The 22921-nt window shown below is 38.5% G+C and overlaps 1 protein-coding gene across 6 annotated transcripts in view; it reads left to right on the forward strand.

Moving 5' to 3' along the window:
- Positions 1-22921, forward strand: part of PCSK5 (proprotein convertase subtilisin/kexin type 5) — a 470824-nt gene that overhangs the window by 119408 nt on the left and 328495 nt on the right. For all 6 annotated transcript variants that reach the window (XM_078366047.1, XM_078366050.1, XM_054254455.2 and 3 more), the window contains exons 4-5: positions 11742-11885; positions 14944-15020. In XM_078366047.1, coding sequence (XP_078222173.1) covers positions 11742-11885; positions 14944-15020 — 221 coding nt within the window. The remainder of the gene's footprint in view (positions 1-11741; positions 11886-14943; positions 15021-22921) is intronic.

Below are 22921 nucleotides of genomic sequence, written 5' to 3' on the forward strand. Positions count from 1 at the left end.
ATGGTAATAATAAATTATTGTTTCTGGCCATTACATTTTGGGATAGTTGGCTTGTGCAATATAGGAAAAACAGAAAATTGGTAATATAAACTTCAACTATTGATACTGAGTTATATTCCTTTTCTAAGCAGCACACCTTTGAGGTCATTATATGTATTAGATATACTCTTTGATTATATAAAAACATAAAGATGAGTTATACTGAAAGAAGTTGTGTTACTAGGAAAAAGAAATGATTTGCAAGAAAGCAAAGTTGAATTCAGATTTTGTCTACAACAAGTTAAGGTCCATGTGGGTCTTAAGAAACCCTACCTCTTCTGCTATGGTTGCTTGATTTTATATTCCTCCCTGTTTTCCAAGCTTCCTTACCTCAGTTTCTTTACATTTCTTATAGAAATAAATGTATTTTGGATAATAACTTATTAGGCATGGTGAAAATCCGTTAGAACCATTAGAATATTCAAAAAGTTGAACCAGAACTCTCATAGATCTGGAGAGGAGCAAGGTCAAAAAATCTGAAAAGACCCATTTGAAATTCTGCATCCTCCTTATTTTTAGATACAATTTCAATACCCTAAGATGTCTTTTTTGTCTTTTAAGGTATCTACCTTAGCACCTTAATTTGAGACAGAAATTAGGGGACCACTGTTAATTTTTAATACCAAATATCTGCTGCTCTCTGATGAGTTTAAATAGGTTAAACTTGTATTTTACTAGGAAATTTCAAGTGGTTCTTATTTTTGGAGGGACCAAGACTACATAATGATCATGTGCCCATCACTTGAATGTGCACAGCTTTGTTGTTTTGTGCATTTGATCCTCTCTTCCTCTTCCATCCCTCTATGTCCTCTTCTTTTCATATATATGCCACCTGTGTGACTTGTCTTTGAAAATATTCTTTGAAAGCATCTTATCTATGGAAATTTTAGGGGTTGACTTAAGGAAGCTGAAGTGGCTTTTACTGTTCAGAAATTCTGCAGAGTCCTAGAAAGGATGTAGCCTTCGGTAAAAATTCATGAGAAATTGAAATGTGATAGAACTGGGAGAGCAAATTTATGTACTGTTTTTCTGTTTATTTGTCTTTCTGTCCATCTGTTCATTCACTCATTCATTCATTCATTCATCCATCCATTGAAAAGATGATTATGTTGTCAAAAGCTGAGTGCTTTTGACACTCAGCTTTTGAATGAATGAAGGTTTGGGGGAATATTATATAAATATGTCCCTGTGCAGCTTGATTTGTTCAACTGAAAAATGGATAGTTTTCAGTTGCCATTATATTTCATGAGATTACTGCCATTTATGAAGCAATGTAAATGAAGAAGGGTGACATATTAATAAAGTTGTTTTTTAGTATTTTTGAATGATGTTTAAATTTCCTCTCCTTGACCTTATATGTCTCCAACATTAGAAAAAAAATTATTTCCCATAATGTTTTCTCAACTTTTTTTTTCGTGACTTTGAAGAAATAAAAATAGTGGGAACTGAAGGCAGTTGGTTGTGCTTATCCAAGCCACACCACATTCTACTGACTTTTTTTTTTTTTTTTGAGACGGAGTTTCGCTCTTGTTACCCAGGCTGGAGTGCAATGGCGCAATCTCGGCTCACCGCCACCTCCGCCTCCTGGGTTCAGGCAATTCTCCTGCCTCAGCCTCCTGAGTAGCTGGGATTACAGGCACGCGCCACCATGCCCAGCTAATTTTTTGTATCTTTAGTAGAGACAGGGTTTCACCATGTTGACCAGGATGGTCTCGATATCTTGACCTCGTGATCCACCCGCCTCGGCCTCCCAAAGTGCTGGGATTACAAGCATGAGCCACTGCGCCCGGCCTACTGACTTTTTAAAAAGGAAAAAGGACTCCATTCTATGAGCACCGCTTCCTGAGACCTCAGTGAATAAAGAGTAGGCAGAGGTTTCTGAGCAGATTTATGCATGCAGAATTTTGCAAATAATATAAACAAAAAATTACATTTTAGAAAATAATGGGAGTTGCTTACTGCTCATGTTTCCATAATTATTAAATAATGCAGTTCAGTTGCTTCTAAAATTCATTTTTATGAGCTCCAGCATCAGAATTGTTCTGTTTCTTGGCATATAAACACTTAAGGAAAACATTTTAATTGAGCTCCTTCATAAGCAAGCACAATTAACTAGTTTGCTAATTGTAAATTGTACAATTTGTGAGAGAGAGTAATGTGTTAAGAAATATTTGATTTTTGGCCGGGCGCGGTGGCTCAAGCCTGTAATCCCAGCACTTTAGGAGGCCGAGGCGGGTGGATCACGAGGTCAACAGATCGAGACCATCCTGGTCAACATAGTGAAACCCCGTCTCTACTAAAAATTACAAAAACATTAGCTGGGCACGGTGGCGCATGCCTGTAATCCCAGCTACTCAGGAGGCTGAGGGCAGGAGAATTGCCTGAACCCAGGGGGCGGAGGTTGCGGTGAGCCGAGATCGCGCCATTGCACTCCAGCCTGGGTAACAAGAGCGAAATTCCGTCTCAAAAAAAAAAAAGAAAAGAAATATTTGATTTTTGATTCATAGCCAGGAAGAAAGTAATTTGGCAAAACTGAATTTCCCCTCAAGTTACAGTAGAATTGCTGCATGACCTAAAAAGGTTAACAATATTCAAATTGAGCCATACACCAAAACCAGAGGAAAGCTGAACAATATTCGCTCTGTCATGCCTTGTTGTTCCAAGGGAAACAAACTTCTGCATCCCCGAGCTCCTCCCTTGACAGCAGAAATTTCCCACCAGACTTATAAGCTCACCTTTTACTATGTTACATCTCTTCTGACTACTTCTGCCAAGAGGATTAAACGTTGTTAGTGATATATTAGAATAATCAGCAACCCCAAATGAATGTCTTCTCTTCTCACATAATTCCCCAACACTTCAGTCCCTGCACATTTCCTATGTTCTTTCTTATACCTTTACATTGGCAAAGTTGAATAAGCGGGTGCCCTATTATGAGTCAATGTGCAAAAGATGAAGATTTCTAGATCTTATTTTCACTTTTTTTATTACCTGTTTTATATGTATTACCTGTATTATATAGCTATATCTATATCTATATCTATATCTATATCTATATCTATATCTATATCTATCTATATCTATATGGAAAGAGAGAGAGGTTTATCATGAAGAATTGGTTTATGTGATAATAGAGGCTGAGAAGTCTCATGATCTGATATCTGCAAGATGGAAGCCTAGGAAAGCCGTTAGTTCTAGTCCAAGCCCAGAAGGCACGAGAACCTGGATAACCAATGGTGTAAGTCCCAGTCTGAGTCAGAAGACAGGAAAGGAGGAGCACCAGTGCCCAAGGGCAGGAGAAGATGAATGTCTTAGCTCAAGCAGAGAAAGCAAGTCCACTCTTCTGACTTTTTTTGTATTCTGACACTCAACAGATCAGGTGATGCCCACCCACATTGTGTGGACAGTTTTCTTTTACTCACTCCATCTATTCAAATGCTACTCCCTTCTGGAATCATGTGAACAGCCATATCCAGAAATACTATTTGCCAGCTACCTGAGCATTCCTTGACCCAGTCAAGTAACACAGAAAATTAATTGTCATGTCCTCTCAAAAATATTGATTTATGAATTATTGAGCATTTTTATTATGAGCATTAATGATTATAAAGATATAATAATATAGCACAAGTGGTTTGTAATTTCACTAGGAAGATAAAACACATATATAACCAAAGATGACTAATATGAAGACTGGTGGATGGGTGAGCAGAAAAACACTGGGCTTTCATTGAAAAGAATGTTCAGTTGAATACCCAGGGATCTTAGAATTTGCTTTAGAATCGTTTATTCGACGAATTTAGGTGTTCTCATTGCCTTTCATCCCCCAGTTACACAGTCAACTCCCAGATAAGCAGGTTCAACTTGGTGCACTGATTTTCTCCTACCTTCTGGTTTGGCCAACTTCCCTCAGATTGATAACCTTGAATATTAGTGAGTTTCTGTTGTGTAAGAAACCATGCCCTGCTCACCTCTCCAGCCTCAACTCTTCCCATTTTTCTCATCTCCCACCTCACCTTTTATAACCTGTATTCTCTAGCCATATTGACTTTCCTTAAACACTCCAGTCTCTCTATGATTATTTTATACTTTTGCCAAGATGGAACATATCCTCTTCATCCCCCACTTGCCCTTTGGCTAGTCAGCTTGTATTAGGGTCTCAGTTTAGATGTTATTTTCTCTAGATAGTGCTCTTAGCCTTCCTATACTTTCCCCTGACTGGGTTTCATGTTCCCACAATATCCTGACAACCTGTGTTAATAATACCTAACATGTATTGCCAAAGGGCAAGAGGGGGATGCAGAGGATATGTTCCATCTTGGTAAAGGAATAGATCAACCATAACGTACCACTGGGTCCACCTTCTGTACCTCATGAACCATTTTTTTGTAATTGCTTGTCTGTCGCATGGACTGGACTTCAGGGACCTAACAATAGGGACAGGGTCATGCCAGTATGGTGACTGGAATCTAGTAAGTGAGAAGGAAAAATGACAATAAAGATGGAGGCAATGGTTTCAGACTTAGATTTCTGAAACCTGACTCAGTTTTTTGAACTGAGATATTTGAGATTGGTGTGAACCCTGGAAGCTCCAGAGAGCTCTGCGTATAAGATAAGCTTATTCTTGGTGCTGCAGAAATGCCCGCTAGGTTTTAGGAGCATTAGTTACTGTTGAGCACCAAGGCCTGGTAATATAGTGGAAACCAGTTCTCCCAACACTAATATGAGACTTGTAAAGATTCCGTAAAGGGTGACCTTTAAGGCTTGTCAATTTATTGGTATTTATTTTGTTAAGTAGTTTTAAGACTAAATGGTTTCTAACGCAAGATGGGTCAAGTTTGGAAAGATTCAAAGAGGGTCGCAAAATGTACAAATGAGAAACGCCATCCACTTAACTAAATATAAAGTCCATTTAGTTAGACTATGACTGCTGTGCTTTGATTTCTTAATCCTCAATTATGAATAGAATTTTGGACTGAATTTATTATGCTTTCTTCTCTATAAGCCTATCTTGTACACCACAGCCGCCTTCTCCCAACCTCCGCTATTTTCTGATGTTCTCTTGGCATTATGTCTGGCGCTCTAACATTTTCTAACTGAGAAATGATCCTATGTCAAGATTCTATCATAGCAGTTGGGAACCATGGTTCTAGCAGAGTTGGAATAGTGGTATAAATGTGTGGAGTAAAAAGGATGATTTATAGGAGACTGACACTTTCAACCAGTATACCAAAAGGCAATTACACTGTTTTCTCCTTGTGCACTCCATCCCCAGGCCCCGTTCCCCAGTTCCGGCTCACAACCTCAAATGTAAAATAATTCAGGTCATCCCAGCTAACCTTACTAATGATTAATTGTCCTTTCAAGTTTGCCTGATCTATCTCTCCAATGAAGAAAACCATCATCTTTTTATTTTATCATAATCAATCTCCTTTTTTAGTTTTTTGAAAAAAACTAAAATGTTCTTCCCTAACTCTTAGGAACACTGATGCCCCTATATAGGTGCTGCCATCAGTAGTAGCATGATCATAATAACAGCAACTAATTGTTATGTACTTTATCTTTTTTACAGCAATTGTCTGTGTTCAAACTACAGATGAAGTTTAAAGAATCTAGGTGACTTGACACTCAAACTCTCCTCTGCCTGATTCCCTTTAGCTCACATCCTTAGCTGCTCTGCTGAATTTGGTGGTATTGAAATGTATTGGGCCTCCGTGGGATTTTTGGATAATCCGCAGACTGAATAATCATCCTCTGAATAATTGGACAGAGCATTTGATTTGTCTGGGGGCAGTTGTGTGTGTATGTGATAACCAAGGATTTGAAGTTCACCAAATTGATTCAAAAGTATTGTAATAAACATCTTAGGACTTAACTACCTTGATTTATATTTCTAAGAATTTTAAAGGCACCTGCAGTTTTGGAGGCACAGAAGCTGTACTTCATAAAACCCAAGAAGAACACATCAATTTATGGTCTTCCTTGCACATGTCAAATGTTCATTTTTAAAAGGTAATCTTGAGAAGGAAAGGTTAGTGAAATTATTGTCTGAAACTGCCAAGGGGAGAACCGAGTGTTAGGTAGTTCCCAAGTACTGAAAAGCAGATGTCAGACCCATTGGAAGGCACGACTTAATCAGAAAAAGATCAGGACTAACCATAGCAGGCTATTTCCAGTGGTACCCTGGATCCACCTTCTTTAAATCATGAACATGGATTGTTACACGTTTAGAAATTTTGCAGTTGTGTTGGTTTAAAACTAGTCATGATGTGAATATTTACACTGTGGAAATTGGGAAACACTACACATAAAGGCTATTTTTTATGAGCAGGAGTCCCCAAGCCCTGGCTGTGGACCAGTACTGGTGTGGCCTCTTGGGAACCAGGCTGCACAGCAGGAGGTGAATGGCAGATGAGCATTACCCTGGAGCTCCTGTCAGATCAGCAGTGCCTTTACATTCCCAGAGGAGCATGGACCCTATTGTGAACTGCGCATGCGAGGGATCTAGGTTGCATGCTCCTTATGAGACTTTACCTAGTGCCCAGTGATCTGAGGTAGAATAGTTTCCTCCTAAAACCATGCCCCCACCCCCACTACCACATTGGTGGAAAAATTATCTTCCACCAAACCAGTTCCTGGTGTCAAAAAGGTTAGGGACCACTGTTTTAAGGAAGTGATTTACCAGTACTTTATTGCCTTTTTAATAAAGAAGTGAACTTCCTGTTGCTAAAAATTTTCAAATATAAACTTGGTGCTTCCAGAAAGATATGATGGAATAAATGGAATAAGGGGAAGTTAGGTCTCTAAGGTCTTAACTCTATTCCACTTTATCACTGAACATACTCATCACAGTGCTTAGGCCAGAGTGATTTCTGTTATTTGAATTTCTTTACTGGAACCTTTCTCTAACACCCACAGCGTATCTACTCCTTATCCACCTTTATCTGAATTTGCTTGTGTTTGGCCCTACTCTAAGTCCTTTCTGTTTTAGTTTTAACACAAGAGTTACCTAGTTCTATGCTCTGGTGTCAGACTGCTTGGATTTGAATCCTAATTTCACATTGCCCAGCTGTTTGAATTCTGGAAGGTTACCTAGGCTGATTAAGTCTCATTTTCTTTATCTGTTAAAAGCAGATGACAAAAGTACCTCTCACAAATGGAGGTTCTAAATTTTAAATGATTGTAATCCACATAAAGTGATTAGTAAAATGCTTGGCCATGGTAAGGACCTCGTAAACGTTGGTTATATTTTCACTTAAGGAGTATCAATTTTTTTTTTAACTTTTAACAACACTTGAACTCCAAATTTTACAAAGAATTTCAAGTATATGTACACTTTACCTAGTTGACTAGATATGGTTCTTCATCTGTAAAGCAGGTTTTTGTATATTTAATTTTATTTTCTTGTTAATGTTGTGTAGTCAGAGATGAAGTCTTATAAGCCACTGTATCAGTAATAATGAACAATAGATGTTTTCATTCTTAGCAGAATATTGACAGGATTTAAATTGGCAGTTCATTGGAGTCCCTCAGAACTTAGAGAAATTTAAAAAATAAAATACCAAAGACCTCCCACCTACCCCCACCAGCACATCCCACCTCAGTCTGAAGAAAATGATGATGAGAACAAAGGTGTTTATTTGGGGTATAAACTATCTTTTATTGAGCTGTGAGATGTTTATGAAGACCCAAAAGAAGTGACACACCCAGAATGGTTTATGAGTAGAATAGTTCGTAACCCTGGTATGGAAAAGGCCATTTCTTGAACTCACAGAAGAATGTCTTTAAAATTTCATTCCTAAAAAAAAAAAAAAATACAAGCTGATATGGATAAGAAAGTGGGAGACTTTGTGGTAACCTTTGTTTCTTTGGGGTATTTTCTGGTTTATGGTCCAGTGTCATTTCTAAATACTTAAATACAGTGCATTACTGAAATACAGTACATTATTCAGAACTGAGGGTACCTACATTTACTATAAATATTTATCTTGCATATACTGTGCACATATGCAGTTTTCAATAGCTTCAAATATGCTGGAAATTTCTGATGGGCCCCATCTTTGGTGAACACCCTGCTGTGGGCTGCATGTGTGGTAATACAATTCCAGACACTCTTTAGTTCCAGCTCTGGCAGAGACCTTCTCACCATGGTTGATGATGTATGAGGGAATCATGCCTAATATGTGTTCCTTTTGCCTCTGGGTGCTGCAGTAACATAGATTCCTGGCAAGTAAATAGAGCCTAGTTTAAAGACCATTTCAACTAGGCGGTTAAGGAAACGAACTCATTTTCATCTTTGGTCAGTGTTGAGTGACGTCAGTATTTCCCATAGTCTTTGTTCTCTGGATTCTTGAGGTGTAGGAAACAGCTACATTAGAAACACATCTGGAAGGCTGGCCTACTTGAAATCTGTTAACAGTCTAAGGTTCACATTCAGAATTTAGAGTTCTGATTTAAATGCCCTCTGACCTTACTTCTAACATTTGCAAAAGACACCCTAGGCTTTAACATCCTTTTTTGTCTTCTGTATTTTGGCTGCTTACTATATTAGATTGTTCACATGAAAGCATCAATTGGATATTTCATCTCCTTTCCCTCCTACCATGGTGACTTACATAAAGAAAACAAGCAAAAAGGTGGTACAAGAATATTTAATGGTAAAGTCAGATTCCACAGAAACAAAGGTAGAAGAAAGGAACCTAGTTGCTTCACTTTTAACACACATGTTTTTTCCGTAGACGGCTGGTTTTCTTCAGTTTTTGTAATTACAATTTCAGGCAGCATCCCTCCACTTCAGGCTGGTTATCTCATTTGTGGGTTACCCATTTCCTGTGCATTTCCTTCCTCCCGCCCACCTCTTGGCCACATTAGCATTACTTCATGTCACAATCGATACCGCAGGTGGCCGCAGCAGGTTTTGAAAGGAAAATGGAATAAAAACCTGTCAAGTTTGCTTTGTGTTAAATTAAAATATTTGGTGAGGAGAGGCCCAAACTCTTGGCCAGAAGGAGGCTTCTGAAAAACGGAGGCATTTCACACATCTACACTATTTTTTAAATCAATCTTTGTTAACCAAGTGTTAGCTGGCTGTGTATCTTAGAAGTCAGAGCAGTACACATACTGGAAATAAGGTTGAGAATATGCCCTCATTTATGGGGTATCATTAGCCAGTATTTCTGAAGTCCTAGGTGAGACTTACTTAGTTTACTGCATGGTCTTCGAGGGACATACAGTCAGGGAGATAAAATTCATACCCAAGATTCAACAGTCAACAACAGTTCAGCAGAATTTACTGGGTCAGTGTTGGTTTGCATAGAACAGAGAGAGACAGAGGGAGAGGCACACAGTGAGAGAAAGTGTGTGTGTGTGTGTGTGTGTGTGTGTGTGTGTGTGTGTATTTCTAAGTTCAGAGAAGGGAAAAAGCCAAGTAGGCTGAAAAAGGCTATGTGTTAAGACATAGGTCCAGAGCTGGCCTCCAAAAACTGAAGGCACAAGGAAGCAAGAATTCGGATTAGTAGAATAGAATAGTAGAGTGTGAGTGTGTACAGGGCCTCACATGCCAGAAAGAAGTCAGGAAGGTGGGGGAAAAGATACAAATGTTCCTAACAATGTAAGAGTCCCTATTCTCTACGAAATTGATGTCGTCTGTCATGAAAACATGGGTGCACCCTTTCTTAGAATGAATCCTTGAAACTACTCAAATGTATTTATAATACTCAACAAAAGACAGTCTCATTTGGGGAATAATGAAAATTATTTAGCAAATTTATTTAGATTTGGAAAGAAACCTAAGTTTCTGCTGAGGATGTAGTTCGAATAAAAGCCGAATTGTGCCCTACAATGCCCTGAATGATCTGTCCATGCCTCCACTTCTAACTTTCTGCCTTCTGTGCCATTCTCTCCCTGTTCACTAAGCTCCAGCAATACTCATTCTCTTTCTCTTTCTTTGACATGTTAAACTCTTTCCTGCCTTACCATCTCTGCATTTTCTGTGTACTCTACCAAGACATGTGTCCCTAGGTTCTTGGGCAGACCAGCTCCTTCTCACATTTTATGTTTGCAGAGACTGGAGATTTTTTCCTGACCATCTCATCTAAAGTGGCATACTCACAGCCCTGAGCATTCACCGTCGTATCACACTATTTAAAACACAAGGAGACTTTAAAACGCAGGGAACTCTCTGAATGACCTTGTTATTTGGTGGTTTATCTTCTGTGTTTTACCTTTAGGACAGGGACCTCATCTGCCTTATGCACAGCTGTACCCTAGCATATAAATTCAAAGCAGGTAACTGAAGAACACATACTTTCTAATTTCTTAATTATAGTAGGCACTCAATGAAGTATGTGTTAAGTGAATCAATGGCAGTGAGGCCTCCATTATATTTAGGGCATATTAAGCTTCTATTCCCCATTCCCAATATGCTGAACTATTTGTTACAAAGCAGGAAGAAAGTTGTGAATGGAGAAAGACCTGGGGTGGCCTGTGTTGCTATGGAATTATGTAGCAGCACATCTCTCCTCTTTTGTTCCTCTCCCGAGTCTTAAGAACCTAGAAAACAACATCACAGGAGGGATATTTCAAAGACATGGACTTTAAAGGGACAATCGTATGGGTTAGATGAATGCTAGTAAATTATATCAGGAAAAGGTACTGGCTTCATTTGTTGTTCAGTATGTTTGTATGGTCATAGCCATTGCAGAATGAAATTACTACACATAATAAGCTTGGGTTCCATGTTTTACAGCCTGCCTTTTGAAGCCTTCACACACATTGTCCTGTGTAGGGCACCTTTCTGGACTTGGCACTATTCTTTCCCTTCTCAAAGAAATAGTGCTGGATGAATCTGTCTACTGCCTACAAATTATAGTAGAATAGCCATTGTTAATTTAGTGAAAGAAGTGTGGAGGACCTGTTATTTTTTCTCGCCCATGGGTTTTTCACAGGAGCACACGTCTGGCTGCTGTACAGAAGCTGCCTGAGTGGTTCCGTTTGTAGCTGGATTGGCTTCCAGGCGCTTGGTTAAGAAATTATAAAGTATATCTTCTTCAGTTACCTGGTTTGGATTTATAAATGAAATGCTGTGATGCCTATTTGTGTGTCATTAAAGCATGTTAACAATAGAATGATACATCATTTTTCTGCTGTTGAGATACAATTTGCCTATTTTATGCTTTTCCAAAAGATTTATGGTATCAGAGCTGGTGGCGGGGAAATTTCTATTTCACTTGCTTTTCCCACGTTTTTTCTTCCTGTCTTCCCTGTTCATGCTGGAGATCTTTGTTTCTACTCTAGTTGACAATGTACCAAATTAACAGCAATTTGGTACATTGTCTACTTTATTTAATGCATTATCTTAAGAAGTAGAGCCAGGCACGATGGCTCACGCCTGTAATCACAGCACTTTTGGAGGCAGAGGTGGGAGGATTGCTTGAGGCCAGGAGTTCAACAGACTGGGTAACAAAGCAAAACCTTGGATCTGCAAAAAATTTAAAAATTTGCTGGGTATGGTGGTATGCACTTGTAGTCATGCTGAGGCAGGAGGATCCCGTAAGCCCAGGAGTTTGAGGTTACAGTAAGCTGATCACACTACTACACTCCAGCATGGGCCGTAGAGAAAACAAAAAAGAAAAGAAAGAAATACGTAATTCTTCAATGCCCTCACTATTTAGTAATCTTGCAGCGTGTTCTTCTTCTTTCAGCACTGCAGTGACAATACACATCCTTGCCAGTCTGACATGAATATCGAAGGAGCCTGGAAGAGAGGCTACACGGGAAAGAACATTGTGGTCACTATTCTGGATGATGGAATTGAGAGAACCCATCCAGATCTGATGCAAAACTACGTGAGTGTATGCTGTAGTTAGAAGGTCTCTTTTTCTGGGATACAGGGAAACTCATGTTAGGATTATCAATAAGGTGGATAGCTACTGAAAAAACATAGCACCATACAATAGGGTATTATGTTTTGCTTCTCTCTGGTAAAGGTGAGTTCTTTGAATACAGGAAGCATGAGAACCCTTTCAACTTTCCAGTGCCTTTGATGTTCTGACTTACAAAAAGAAAGCAATAAGGTAGCAGAAACCCTACCACCAGCACCATCTGCTGCCAGCAACATTTGCTGTTCTCAGCAATTTATCCAACCAGCCAGGCAATACTCTTTGTTGCTTTTATGGAGAAAAGTGTACTTAGAACTTTGGTCTTTTTCTCTCTGTGCCTGTTCTTTTTTTTTTTCAAGGACAGTAATGATCAGCCTCCCAGGAGTCTGCAGGAATCAGTTCCTTTCTTAAGAAGAAATCACAAACTCATTTAGTTCTCATTTGACCAAAACGGTTGAGTTGCTGCATCCAAGTGCACTCAGATAAACTTATGTCTCTTTACAGAATAGAATTCTAAAGCTAAAAAGAAACTTCAGGTTAGTCTCCTCATTTGATAGGAGAATAAACTGTAGCCTAAAGACTGAAGTGAGTTATCCATGGTTAGACGGAAGAACGGAATCTATGGCTGCCAGTCGCCCAGCAGAGATGTCTTTCTTTTCACACACGAAGAGGGTTTTATAGCATGCCGTTGCTCTGCACTGCATACAAATGTATTTGACTAAATACAAATAGCATTCATGTAATTGCGAGTGCAGTCTTTTATCTTTTTCATTGTTCTCCACTTGAGAAAAAATTCTCCAGAATGGTCTGTGCAATTGGCATGATTGGTGCCCTTTCGGTTCTTCTTATGTTGGACCTGGTAGGGAGTAGAGCAAGTGCGTTGGGTAAGGTGAGACTTGGGTTCCTTCCAGTCTTGATTTGTTTCACCATTTTTAAAGGCAAACAAGCAAATCCAACTTTGGTTCCGGAGATACTGTTTCCTCATTTTGAAATACCCTAGGAAAACTTTGTTCCTCATTTTGGTTGGTCCTCTGTTTCAGGCCTCTTTTTCCTTATCAGTAGAATGAGTAAGATACATTAGACATAAGGACACTAAGCGGGTCTGCAGAGCCTCTTTGGCACAGGAAACAGGAACTTACCCCTGTATATACAGTGTATATTTTGCTTAATTTCCCTAAATATTTCGGGCTTTATGTACTAAAGGTTATTTTCAGAAAGAAGAGTCTCTGATAAAGACAGAAAATCAAGATAGTGTCTACTTTCACTGACATGGAAATCAGGAGTAATAATAAAGTATAAGAATATTCAGGCTAGGTGCAGTGTTTCATGCCTATAATTCTAGCACTTTGCGAGGCTGAGGCAGGAGGATTGCGAGAGCTCAGTAGTTTGAGAACAGCTTGGAAAACAGTGAGACTTCATCTTTACTAAAAGCAAAAAAATGAGGGTGGGGCGGGGGGGGGGGAGAGAGAGAGAGAGAGAGTGTGCAAGCCAGCCACTCAACAGACCACTGGAACTGAAAATAAGCCAGATTATACTCCAGAGAAGGGATGTCAATAACACCACATTATTCTAGGCTAGAAGAAGGAAGCAGCCCATTTTTCATTTGATATTAAGTTACAAGGTACCATTTTACCCTGTACCTATATTCCTATACTATTTATCTATATGTTTCTTACAGCCAACTAACCTAAATAGAAAGAAACTTCTGCCAAATTATTCTAGTAACCCCATGTGTTTGTGGTCTTAATCTCTTTATGCCCTCTGAGCACTTCTTTTCTCTCCTTATACTCATGTTTCTTTCCTAGGAAATTTAACTGAAAAAGACTTAGGGCAGAAATTATGCCCATGCTTGAAGTAAGCATTTATTAAATTAATTCTGGTACTCAAATAACCAGAATTGCTATAAAAATGTTCCACTGCACTAAAATGAATGCCCCTCAGGATTTCTAACGAAATTATGAAAAATAGCTCTAACTGAATTATTAAAATGCCAAAATAATTAATTTTTTTAAAAGAAGTAAAACAATTAGCTGGGCATGGTGGCACCTGCCTGTAGTTCCACCTATTCCAGAGCTGAGGCAGGAAGATTGCTTGAGCATGGGAGATCAGGGGTGCAGTGAGCCAGACGGCGACCACACCACTGCACTCCAGCCTGGGTGACAGAGGAAGACCCTGTTTCAATCAATCAATCAAAGAAAATTCAAAGCATGCTAAATTAGGCTAGCTACAGTGATATAAATTTGATCGGTGGTAACAGTCTAGTAATTTTTTTTCAGTAATTTGGATATTTTTCACAATCATTTTTAAAAGCAAATAAGCAAATCCAACTTTGGATTCGGAGATAGTATTTCCTCATTTTGAAATCTTAGTGTAGGAAAACTGTTTATCATTTTGGTTAGTCCAAAAGCCAATGGGTGTTAGTAGAATATTTAAATCATGGAGGCCTTTATAATAGATACAATATCTGAAACCAGACCAGTGTTTTCTAATAGAGGTCCTAAAGTACCTGACATAATGAAGATCTAATACTGATTTTTAATTGGCTTGCCAATGATATGTGAATGATTTTTGTCTTCTGAAATCTATATTATGATAAGGAAGTTGCAAACTCAAGAAATCAATTAAGGAGTAGGGAGAGAGTCTATGGAGAATAAATCACTTTGTGCCTAGGTAGTCAAGGAGTACCTCAGAGAAAAGGTGGTAGAGGATGTCTTCAAAAGATGCACATTTCATGAATTGGGTCATTCTAGCTGTGAGGGGGAAAAAGTGCTGGCAAGAATGAACGAGGCAATTCTGTGGTCTGTGTGGAGTTCTTCTTCACCTTAAGGGGGAAAAATACAGCAGTAATTATTACTGAACAAGCACTCCCCGCCTAAGGCATCCTGACACCACCAAATTGTGAGCATATTAGTTAACCTAATTACTTTCCTGCAGAAATGTATTTAAAAATGCATGAGCCTGTGGGTCAATGGCTAATTAATGAATGACCATTTCCTTTCTCTTGCTCTCTCCTCTGTGGCCATAGGATGCTCTGGCAAGTTGCGACGTGAATGGAAATGACTTGGACCCAATGCCTCGTTATGATGCAAGCAACGAGAACAAGTAAGGCCCCAGTGAGGGGTGGCTGGCATGTGGCTGGCAAGGAGTTTTGTTTTCTGCTCATGCTGAGGGAAGTATTTTCTTCAAAATCCTTGATAATATATGATTCTTAATTTGCTCCAAGATAAACAAGTGCCTTTCAACTGAAGCCTCTGAGTAAGAGAAAAAGGGTGGTCTGTATAGACAGAATGGTTACAGATGGAGCCCTGGGGAGTGGCTCCTGTTACCAAATCTTGAGACTGGAACTAAGAGATGACCCCTCACGTGGTAATTGCCCTGTGCCCATTTGTTTAGGGATAGGGTGGTGAAGGGAGAAGCCAAGCAAAGTACCTCCCAAAAGAATTACTTTGTTCTGTTAAATTCAACACTTGATTGAATACTGCGTTTGAGGTTCCTACCCAGGCCTTTCTTTCTTTTACTTCTCCTTTGTTCCTCTCTACTCTGTAGTCATTGTGTTTTCCACTGGTATATCTGAAATACTTAGGAGATTATTGCCAATTGCAGAAGGCATTACTTTTCTTATTCCCCGCCCGCCCCAGGTAAGAGGCACAGAAACCCAGTTAACCACAATTACACTTTCCGGTTAGTACGTGGTTTTTAGTGAATGCAAATCAACATTCACAACCATTTGATAACATAGAATATTTTAATATTTCTCAGGCAAGTAAGAGAGAATGGCTTTTCTTGCTTACATAAAGACCCAGATTCCTTATAATATTAATAGATATTTCTAATCTCTAAATCACATTAATTTTTTCCCCTTTTACTCTGAAGCTCCTCAGGATAATGCTATAATTTAGATACTTGCATTTGAATTTTTATTTACATACTTTATTTACATTACATGCATAGAAGTTGCAAATAGAACTGTTTAGCTCATTTATTTTGTTATTTCCAATATGCTCTTTTCTTTAGGGAAACATTTCTCAACTAGGATTATTTGATTAAGTCTGTCAGTAAGTTTAGATAAAAGAATATAACCTAGGAAATTGTCACTGTACCTATGTGGTTTTTCTTCAAGGCCTACGAAGAAAGCGTAACAAAACAACTGTAGAAACGTGCTGTTTGGTGACAGGAGCAACCAAGTAAATCTTCGAAATCAGATTCAGCGGCGAAAGCGTTAATACACACAGTGATATAGGTAGAATTTTTTATAACTTCCAAGCAAAAAGGGAGACCTACATTAAACTGTATAGTTTCCTTTCAGACCTACTGTAACCATCCAGTGAGTTCACCTTGCCCACTGCCTGGATAAAGCCAATTTATCAAGACAGGGGAATTACAATGGATAAAGTATAATTCTCGCAGCTAGCTATGTGGGAGACTGGAGTTTTCTTATTACTCAAATCAACCTCCCCAAGGATTTGGCAATCAGAGTTTTTAAAGATAATTTGGTGGATGGGGGCTTGGGAAGTGGGGAGTGCTGATTGGTCAGGTTGGAGTTGGAATCATAAGGGGTTGAAGTGACATTTTTCTTGCCATCTTCTGTTTTTGGCTGGGATGGCAGAACTGGTTGAGCCAGATTACCAGTCTGGGTGGTGTCAGCTGATCCATCCAGTGAAAGTTCTGCAAAATTTCTCAAGCACTGATCTTAGGTTATATAATAGTGATGTTATCCCCAGGAGCAATCTGGGGAGTTTCAGACTCTTGGAGACAGAGGTTGCATGACCCCTAAACTGTAATTTCTAATCCTGTAGCTAATTGTTAGTCCTACAAAGACAGACTGGTCTCCAGCCAAGAAGGAAGTCTTTTAAGGAGAAGGCTAATTAATAAATATCAGTTTTGTTTCAGAGTTAAACCATGAACCGAATTTCTTCCCAAATTTAGTTTGGCCTGCACCCAGGAATGAACAAGGACAGCTTAAAGGTTAGAAGCAAGATGGAGAAGTTGCTTGGGTCTGATCTCCTTTACTGTAATCCTTTTCTCAGTTATAATTTTTACAGAGGCTGTTCCAATTCCTCCCTTTGAGTTTCCTAGCACCTTACTCTTGAAGTGGGGCCTATGAAGATGGGAAAAGGCCATCGATCACTCTGGCTTCCTCCTGCTGATGGGGGCATAGTGGGTTAGGTGTTGACCCAAGGTGAGAGGAGTGGAACCACTTCGAGCTATTTGACTTTACTCAAGCAGGCCAGGCAGGGGTTCCAAGGCTTTCATGACAACACGTTAGTATTCTCATCTCTAGTTTTAGTACAGCATTTAAGCAGACAGTGCTTAAGGTAAATAATGAGTTTTAGGATAAGGAGTGCAATTCTCAGTTTTAAAAGTAAAGATGTGAAAGCGTTAGTTTGGGGACTTGGAGTCCACCCAAATTAGGATTTAGTTTAAATTGAAGAAAAAGAAAAATAAAAATTCAAAAACAACTAATAACAGGTATACTAAAGCTTTTGGAACATAATTTTTCTCTTTCCAGTCCTTATTTTTATTAAAAACAAATAAGACTGATTTGTTTACGAAATGAACTTTAATTTTATTATACTTGGCCTGATTATTTGCATAAAGTACAGCAAGAATAATTATTTTTTACATAGGCTTTTTAAATTGGCTTTGATGAAACTATGTTCCATAAGGAATCTCAGATACAACTTTTTTAAAGCCAAGCCCAGTCATGGGTTTGTACCCTCAAATACCTATGAGTTGGGTAAATTTCTCTCCTCTCGAGGTCCCAAGGTAACTTAAGGCTCCTGGGGCTGTCAGAAAGTGACAGTCTTTACTTACCACAGGTCAGGAACACTGTACAGAGGGACTATGTAAGGCAAGGTCTGAGGCAATTTTTCCTAAGGTGTTTTACTGGCTTTGTAAGTCAAGTTTGATTTCTTAAAGGAAATCGTGCTATTCCAGTCAAAGCCTTGGTAAAATAACCAGTTTATCCAACTGTGTCCTGTTCAAAAGAAAACATACTTACTGCACTTATGCAAATAACTGTGTTATTGCCACAAGTTAAGAATACTTACAAATAGTTTTTAAATTCTGGAGAAATTAGGTAGAGAGAAACAAATGTGCTCTAAATTTCGTTCACAGGAGTATACTTTTCTCAATTATTAAAAGCTGGAAATAGCTCAAAAAAAAGGATCAGCAACACTTTAAGCAACAAAAAATTGAAAAAAATTTACTTCAATTTTCTGTTAGTTCAGTCCATTTAGTTAACTCCTGTTCTGCTGGATATTCATAAAAATTTTAGCTCTCCATGAGAGTCCTGAAAGTTTTTTTCCTTTTTTCTAATGTCATATCTCCAAAGTTATTAGAAACTTGCATTCAAGAGCACCCATTAAAGTTGTATAACTGATTATAAAGCCATCTTCTAAAGAGGACCAAATCAACACAACAATTGTCTATAGATGACAGAAACATTTTAGGGAAGCCACAGTCAAAGACACATTGACAAGGAAATTTGTTACCTCTGTGGCATACAATAATTCAACATAACAATTATAATGATTACTGACGACATACATTGAGGCATATCAGAATTATAGGAATCTTACACAATTTTGTAACACATACTAATAATGAATTTATATGAATATAACCAAAAGAAAGGTAAATACAATTTTATATTTGACAGTGTTTTCTGCAAGATTTTAATACATTAAATAAACTGAATATGTGTCATAGTCTGGATTATAATGTCTGTATGTAAAGACAATTCAATGAATATTGGCTTTGATGGTTTTTTATAGACCATCTTTTAAACTGTTTTTCTTCCTAAGGATTTCTTTTAAACTTGGCCATTTCCCAAGACCCTTGTTTAAGAAGAATCATGACAGTCATGCTTATCTGGGGTATTCTAGTGTGTCCTGCTTTGACCCATCCTAAGCACTGGCTGTGATTCACTGAGTTCAGTGAGGGATTAATTATTGTTCCCAATATGTTTTTAGGTTTGCCATCCTGACAGTGAAATATGGAATTTTCATAGGTATATCACCAGCACTCCCTACTTCTCTTTTGTGGAAGTCAGTGGTGCTGTTATGGTATAGATGTACCTTTAGATCCCCTCAGTAGTTCTGCTTGATTTTTATTCTCAGCTGACCAAGAGCATGTTGTCAGGCATTTAGGATTAAAATGCCGTCTTTTCCCATTAGATCATAATAATAGATATAACCAGTGGATCTATATTTAAGTGTGGATCCACAGATAGATAATTCTTTTGGATAGTGGTCACCTAGAGTTAGGAATGAGTAGCTTTGTAGTTTAGAGGAGTTGACTTTTAGCCTTAGCTCTTCTTGATTAGCTTTATGGTCTTTCAAGCTAATGACTCTGAGCTTTCAGTACCTTCTTTTTCTTTTTTTTTTTTTTTTTGAGACGGAGTTTCGCTCTTGTTACCCAGGCTGGAGTTCAATGGCTCACCGCAACCTCTGCCTCCTGGGTTCAGCCATTTCTCCTGCCTCAGCCTCCCGAGTAGCTGGGATTATAGGCATGTGCTACCATGCCCAGCTAATTTTTTGTATTTGTAGTAGAGACGGGGTTTCACCATGTTGACCAGGATGGTCTCGATCTCTTAACCTCGTGATCCACCCGCCTCGGCCTCCCAAAGTGCTGGGATTACAGGCTTGAGCCACCGCGCCCAGCCCAGTACTTTCTAAAACGTCTCTAGAATGGGCATAATAATATTTCCCTTGAGACCGGGCACAGTGGCTCACACTTGTATCCCAGTACTTTGGGAGGACAAGGCAGGAGGATTCCTTGAGTCCAGGAGATTGAGACCAGACGGGCAACATAGGGAGACCTATTTTTACAAAAATAAAAATAAAAATTAGCAAGGTGTGGTGGCACATACCTATAGTCTCAGATACTTGGGAGGCTAAGAGGGAAGGATCACTTGACCCTGGGAGGTCAAGGCTGCAGTGAGCCAAGATTGTGCCACTGTACTCCAGCCTGGGCAACAGAGCAAGACCCTGTCTCAAAAAATAGTAATAATAAAATAAATACCTCTAAAGATTAGCAATAAAATGTGTAAAATACCAAGCCTACTATAAAATAGATGCTACATAATTACAGCTGTTATTGTTGTAATTGTATATTCTAATTCACATATCTACTTCTTGATAAATGACCAGTTAAAAATTACAGGAATCTCAAAATATGTGTGCCTATGAACACTTCAAATTTAAATTAAAACTTATAGTTTATTTCCAGGTTAAGAAGTTGAGATAGGTTTATTTGCTTCCTTGGGGCTGGGAGCTGTGACTCTTTTCAGTCTACAGTAAGTCTGCTTTTCTTTAATTCCATTTCCCATCTCCTTTGGTGAAACATGAGTCCTTGAATTTCATATAAAATAGTGAAGATGATGATTTATAATCATTATCAGAAAAAGAAAGTTGAGACATGTCCTTTGCAAATGCCTCCTCATTGTACAATCAGACCAGTATGCTTCAGAACATATTTGGAATTATGTCATACTTGCCTGCATTTGTTTATTCATTCAACAAGTATTCACTGAGACCCTGCTTGGCAAGTGACTCTGTGCTAAATGCCTGGGGAATTGATGAAATAATATAGATTATTAATGGGCTGGATGGGGAGAAAATTTAGTAAGAAATTATAATGCCTGAAGGGTTTTTAGTACTAATAGAGGATCTACCTTCAAGACTTTATGCAAATCATCTCTCTTAGACTTGCATGATTATATTTCTAGTGCCAAGGCTTAGGAGTGAAGGAAATCACCTCTGAAGTACAAATGTTATAAAAATCCCTTTCTTATCACTTTTGCAAGTTTCCAAATGGTGGTATGTCAGACTTAAATTACTGATGCTAAAGAAACAGCATGATTAGAGGAGACCATAGAAACTCATCCTTTGATTCAGCTTTGCCTCCATTTATATTAGGTTGCCAAATAAAGCTGACAGCATTGTTCTAGGCTTAAAATAGAAAATGCCTCCCTACAAATGAAACAGTCTGCTGGCATTTCATACTACTACTCCTATTTCCAATAAAATGAATTATTGATGTCTGAGTTAGATCAGCCCTTCCCTAGGTTACTTCCTCTTAGAAGTTCTCTCTGCTTAAAAGTCATAGCAACATTTAGTAGGAGTTGAAACCACAGCTTTATATTTTGAATGAGTATATGTAGGTCCAGAATCTAATTCCTTTTCTTCTGGGTTAAAGACTCATTTTCTAAAAGGAATGGATATTTCATTTAGTTTCTTATCTCTGATTCAAGGAATATTTAACCAGGGTGAATGGAAATAAATTTCTTCTGATTCTTTAGTTTCTTTTCACAGATCATTTCCGGTTTTATGAATGTTGCCATGTTGTAGAAACCAAAGTATATCCTTCTGTTTCCCATTTCTGTAGACAAGAACTGCTGGGAGGAGATAGTGTTCCAAAGCAAAGCCAATACATATAGTCAGCATTTTCCGCTTATAGGGGAAATGTGTTACTTATTATAATAGTACGAAAAAAGAAAAACCACTGTAGGTCTCTGGCCTTAACAAGTAAAAACATTTTTTCTTCATACCAAGGATTTGGCCAAATATGTTAAGATAAAGTTATCCTATAGCCTAGTAGGTCAGAAAAAACCTACCAAAGAAAATGAGGGTCAATATCAGAGGCTGATTTGATTTACAAATATTTTCAATTTTTTTTTCTCAAATACTTTTGCAAAATAACATCTACAATATACTACATAGTAGATACTTGATCAGTGATTATCAATGAATTTACATAACATGGACTGCAAGTGTACATTACCAGAGGCTTAATGTATACCAAACATACAGTTGTTAAAAAAAAATCTGGCACTTTTTATATACAGATGTCTAATTCAGGCGGCTATAACAAAATACCTTAGATGGAGTAATTTATAAGTAATAGAAATTTAATGTTCTGGAACCTGGGATCAAGGCCCCAGCTGTTTTGTTGTCTGTTGAGGGCTTGTTTCTCATTAGATGGTGTGTCTTCTTGCTATGTCCTCACATGACAGAAGGGGCAAACGAGCCCCTTAGGCCTCTTTAAAAGGGCACTAATTCCATTCACGAGGGCTCCACCTTCACAACCTAGTCACCACCACCCAAAGCTCCACCTCTTAACACCAACACATTGGGGATTAGACTTTAACATATGAATTTTGGAAGGACACAAACATTCAGATCATAGTAATAGCCATAGATTTTATATTCATCAAAGAACCTACAGCAAATATTTTAGAAAATTTATTTCTATATGTACAGGTTTATGATGTAATACACTGAAGTAAGTAAAATCTTTAATCATTGTGTAAGTTCTGGGAAGTGGCCTCCCACAGAAATTGCAGTGTAATGGGAAAAGGCTTCTTTCAGACTAGAAGCCAGCCATTCCTTCCGCTTCATCTCAACAACTGTTATTCATCAAGCCCTGACAATTCACACCATTTAATTCCTCCTCTGTAATAGCTCTCAAAAGCTTTACACACAACCCCCCAGCCACCCACACTAGTCACTATGTTTATTCCCCTTCTCTTACCTATATCCTTATAAGAGTCTATTAAGTTGTTTCCTTTTTTCTGGTTGTCTCACTTCCTGCTGCCCAAGTGTTATTTCTGAATCAAAATGAGAACATTAAAATCCTTTAATGTCTTGACATAAGTTAAAAATAAAAAACTCTTCAGGACCCATTCCCTTCCTTATTATTGAGTCTGTTCTACTCTATGTACCCCCTCCTCTTCCTCCTTTTCTTCCTCTTCCTCCTCCATTCATTAGCCCTAGAGAATTTGTGTCCTTCCCCTATTGTGCTCCAACTGTTCACCCTTCTACCATCTACACTTTGAAAATTCCCCCCCACCTCCTATGCACGTTCCTTTCCTAGTGACGCGTTCTCTCACCGCCCCCCCGCCGTCCCTCCATGGGATGAGCTGGTTATCCCTCCATAGCACCTGTGAACTAATTACTTTTTTTCTTTTTTTAATGGATTGGAGGTTTCGGTGGGACAGG

Source organism: Callithrix jacchus, chromosome 1 (genome assembly GCF_049354715.1).
Source record: "Callithrix jacchus isolate 240 chromosome 1, calJac240_pri, whole genome shotgun sequence".
NCBI lineage: Eukaryota > Metazoa > Chordata > Mammalia > Primates > Cebidae > Callithrix > Callithrix jacchus.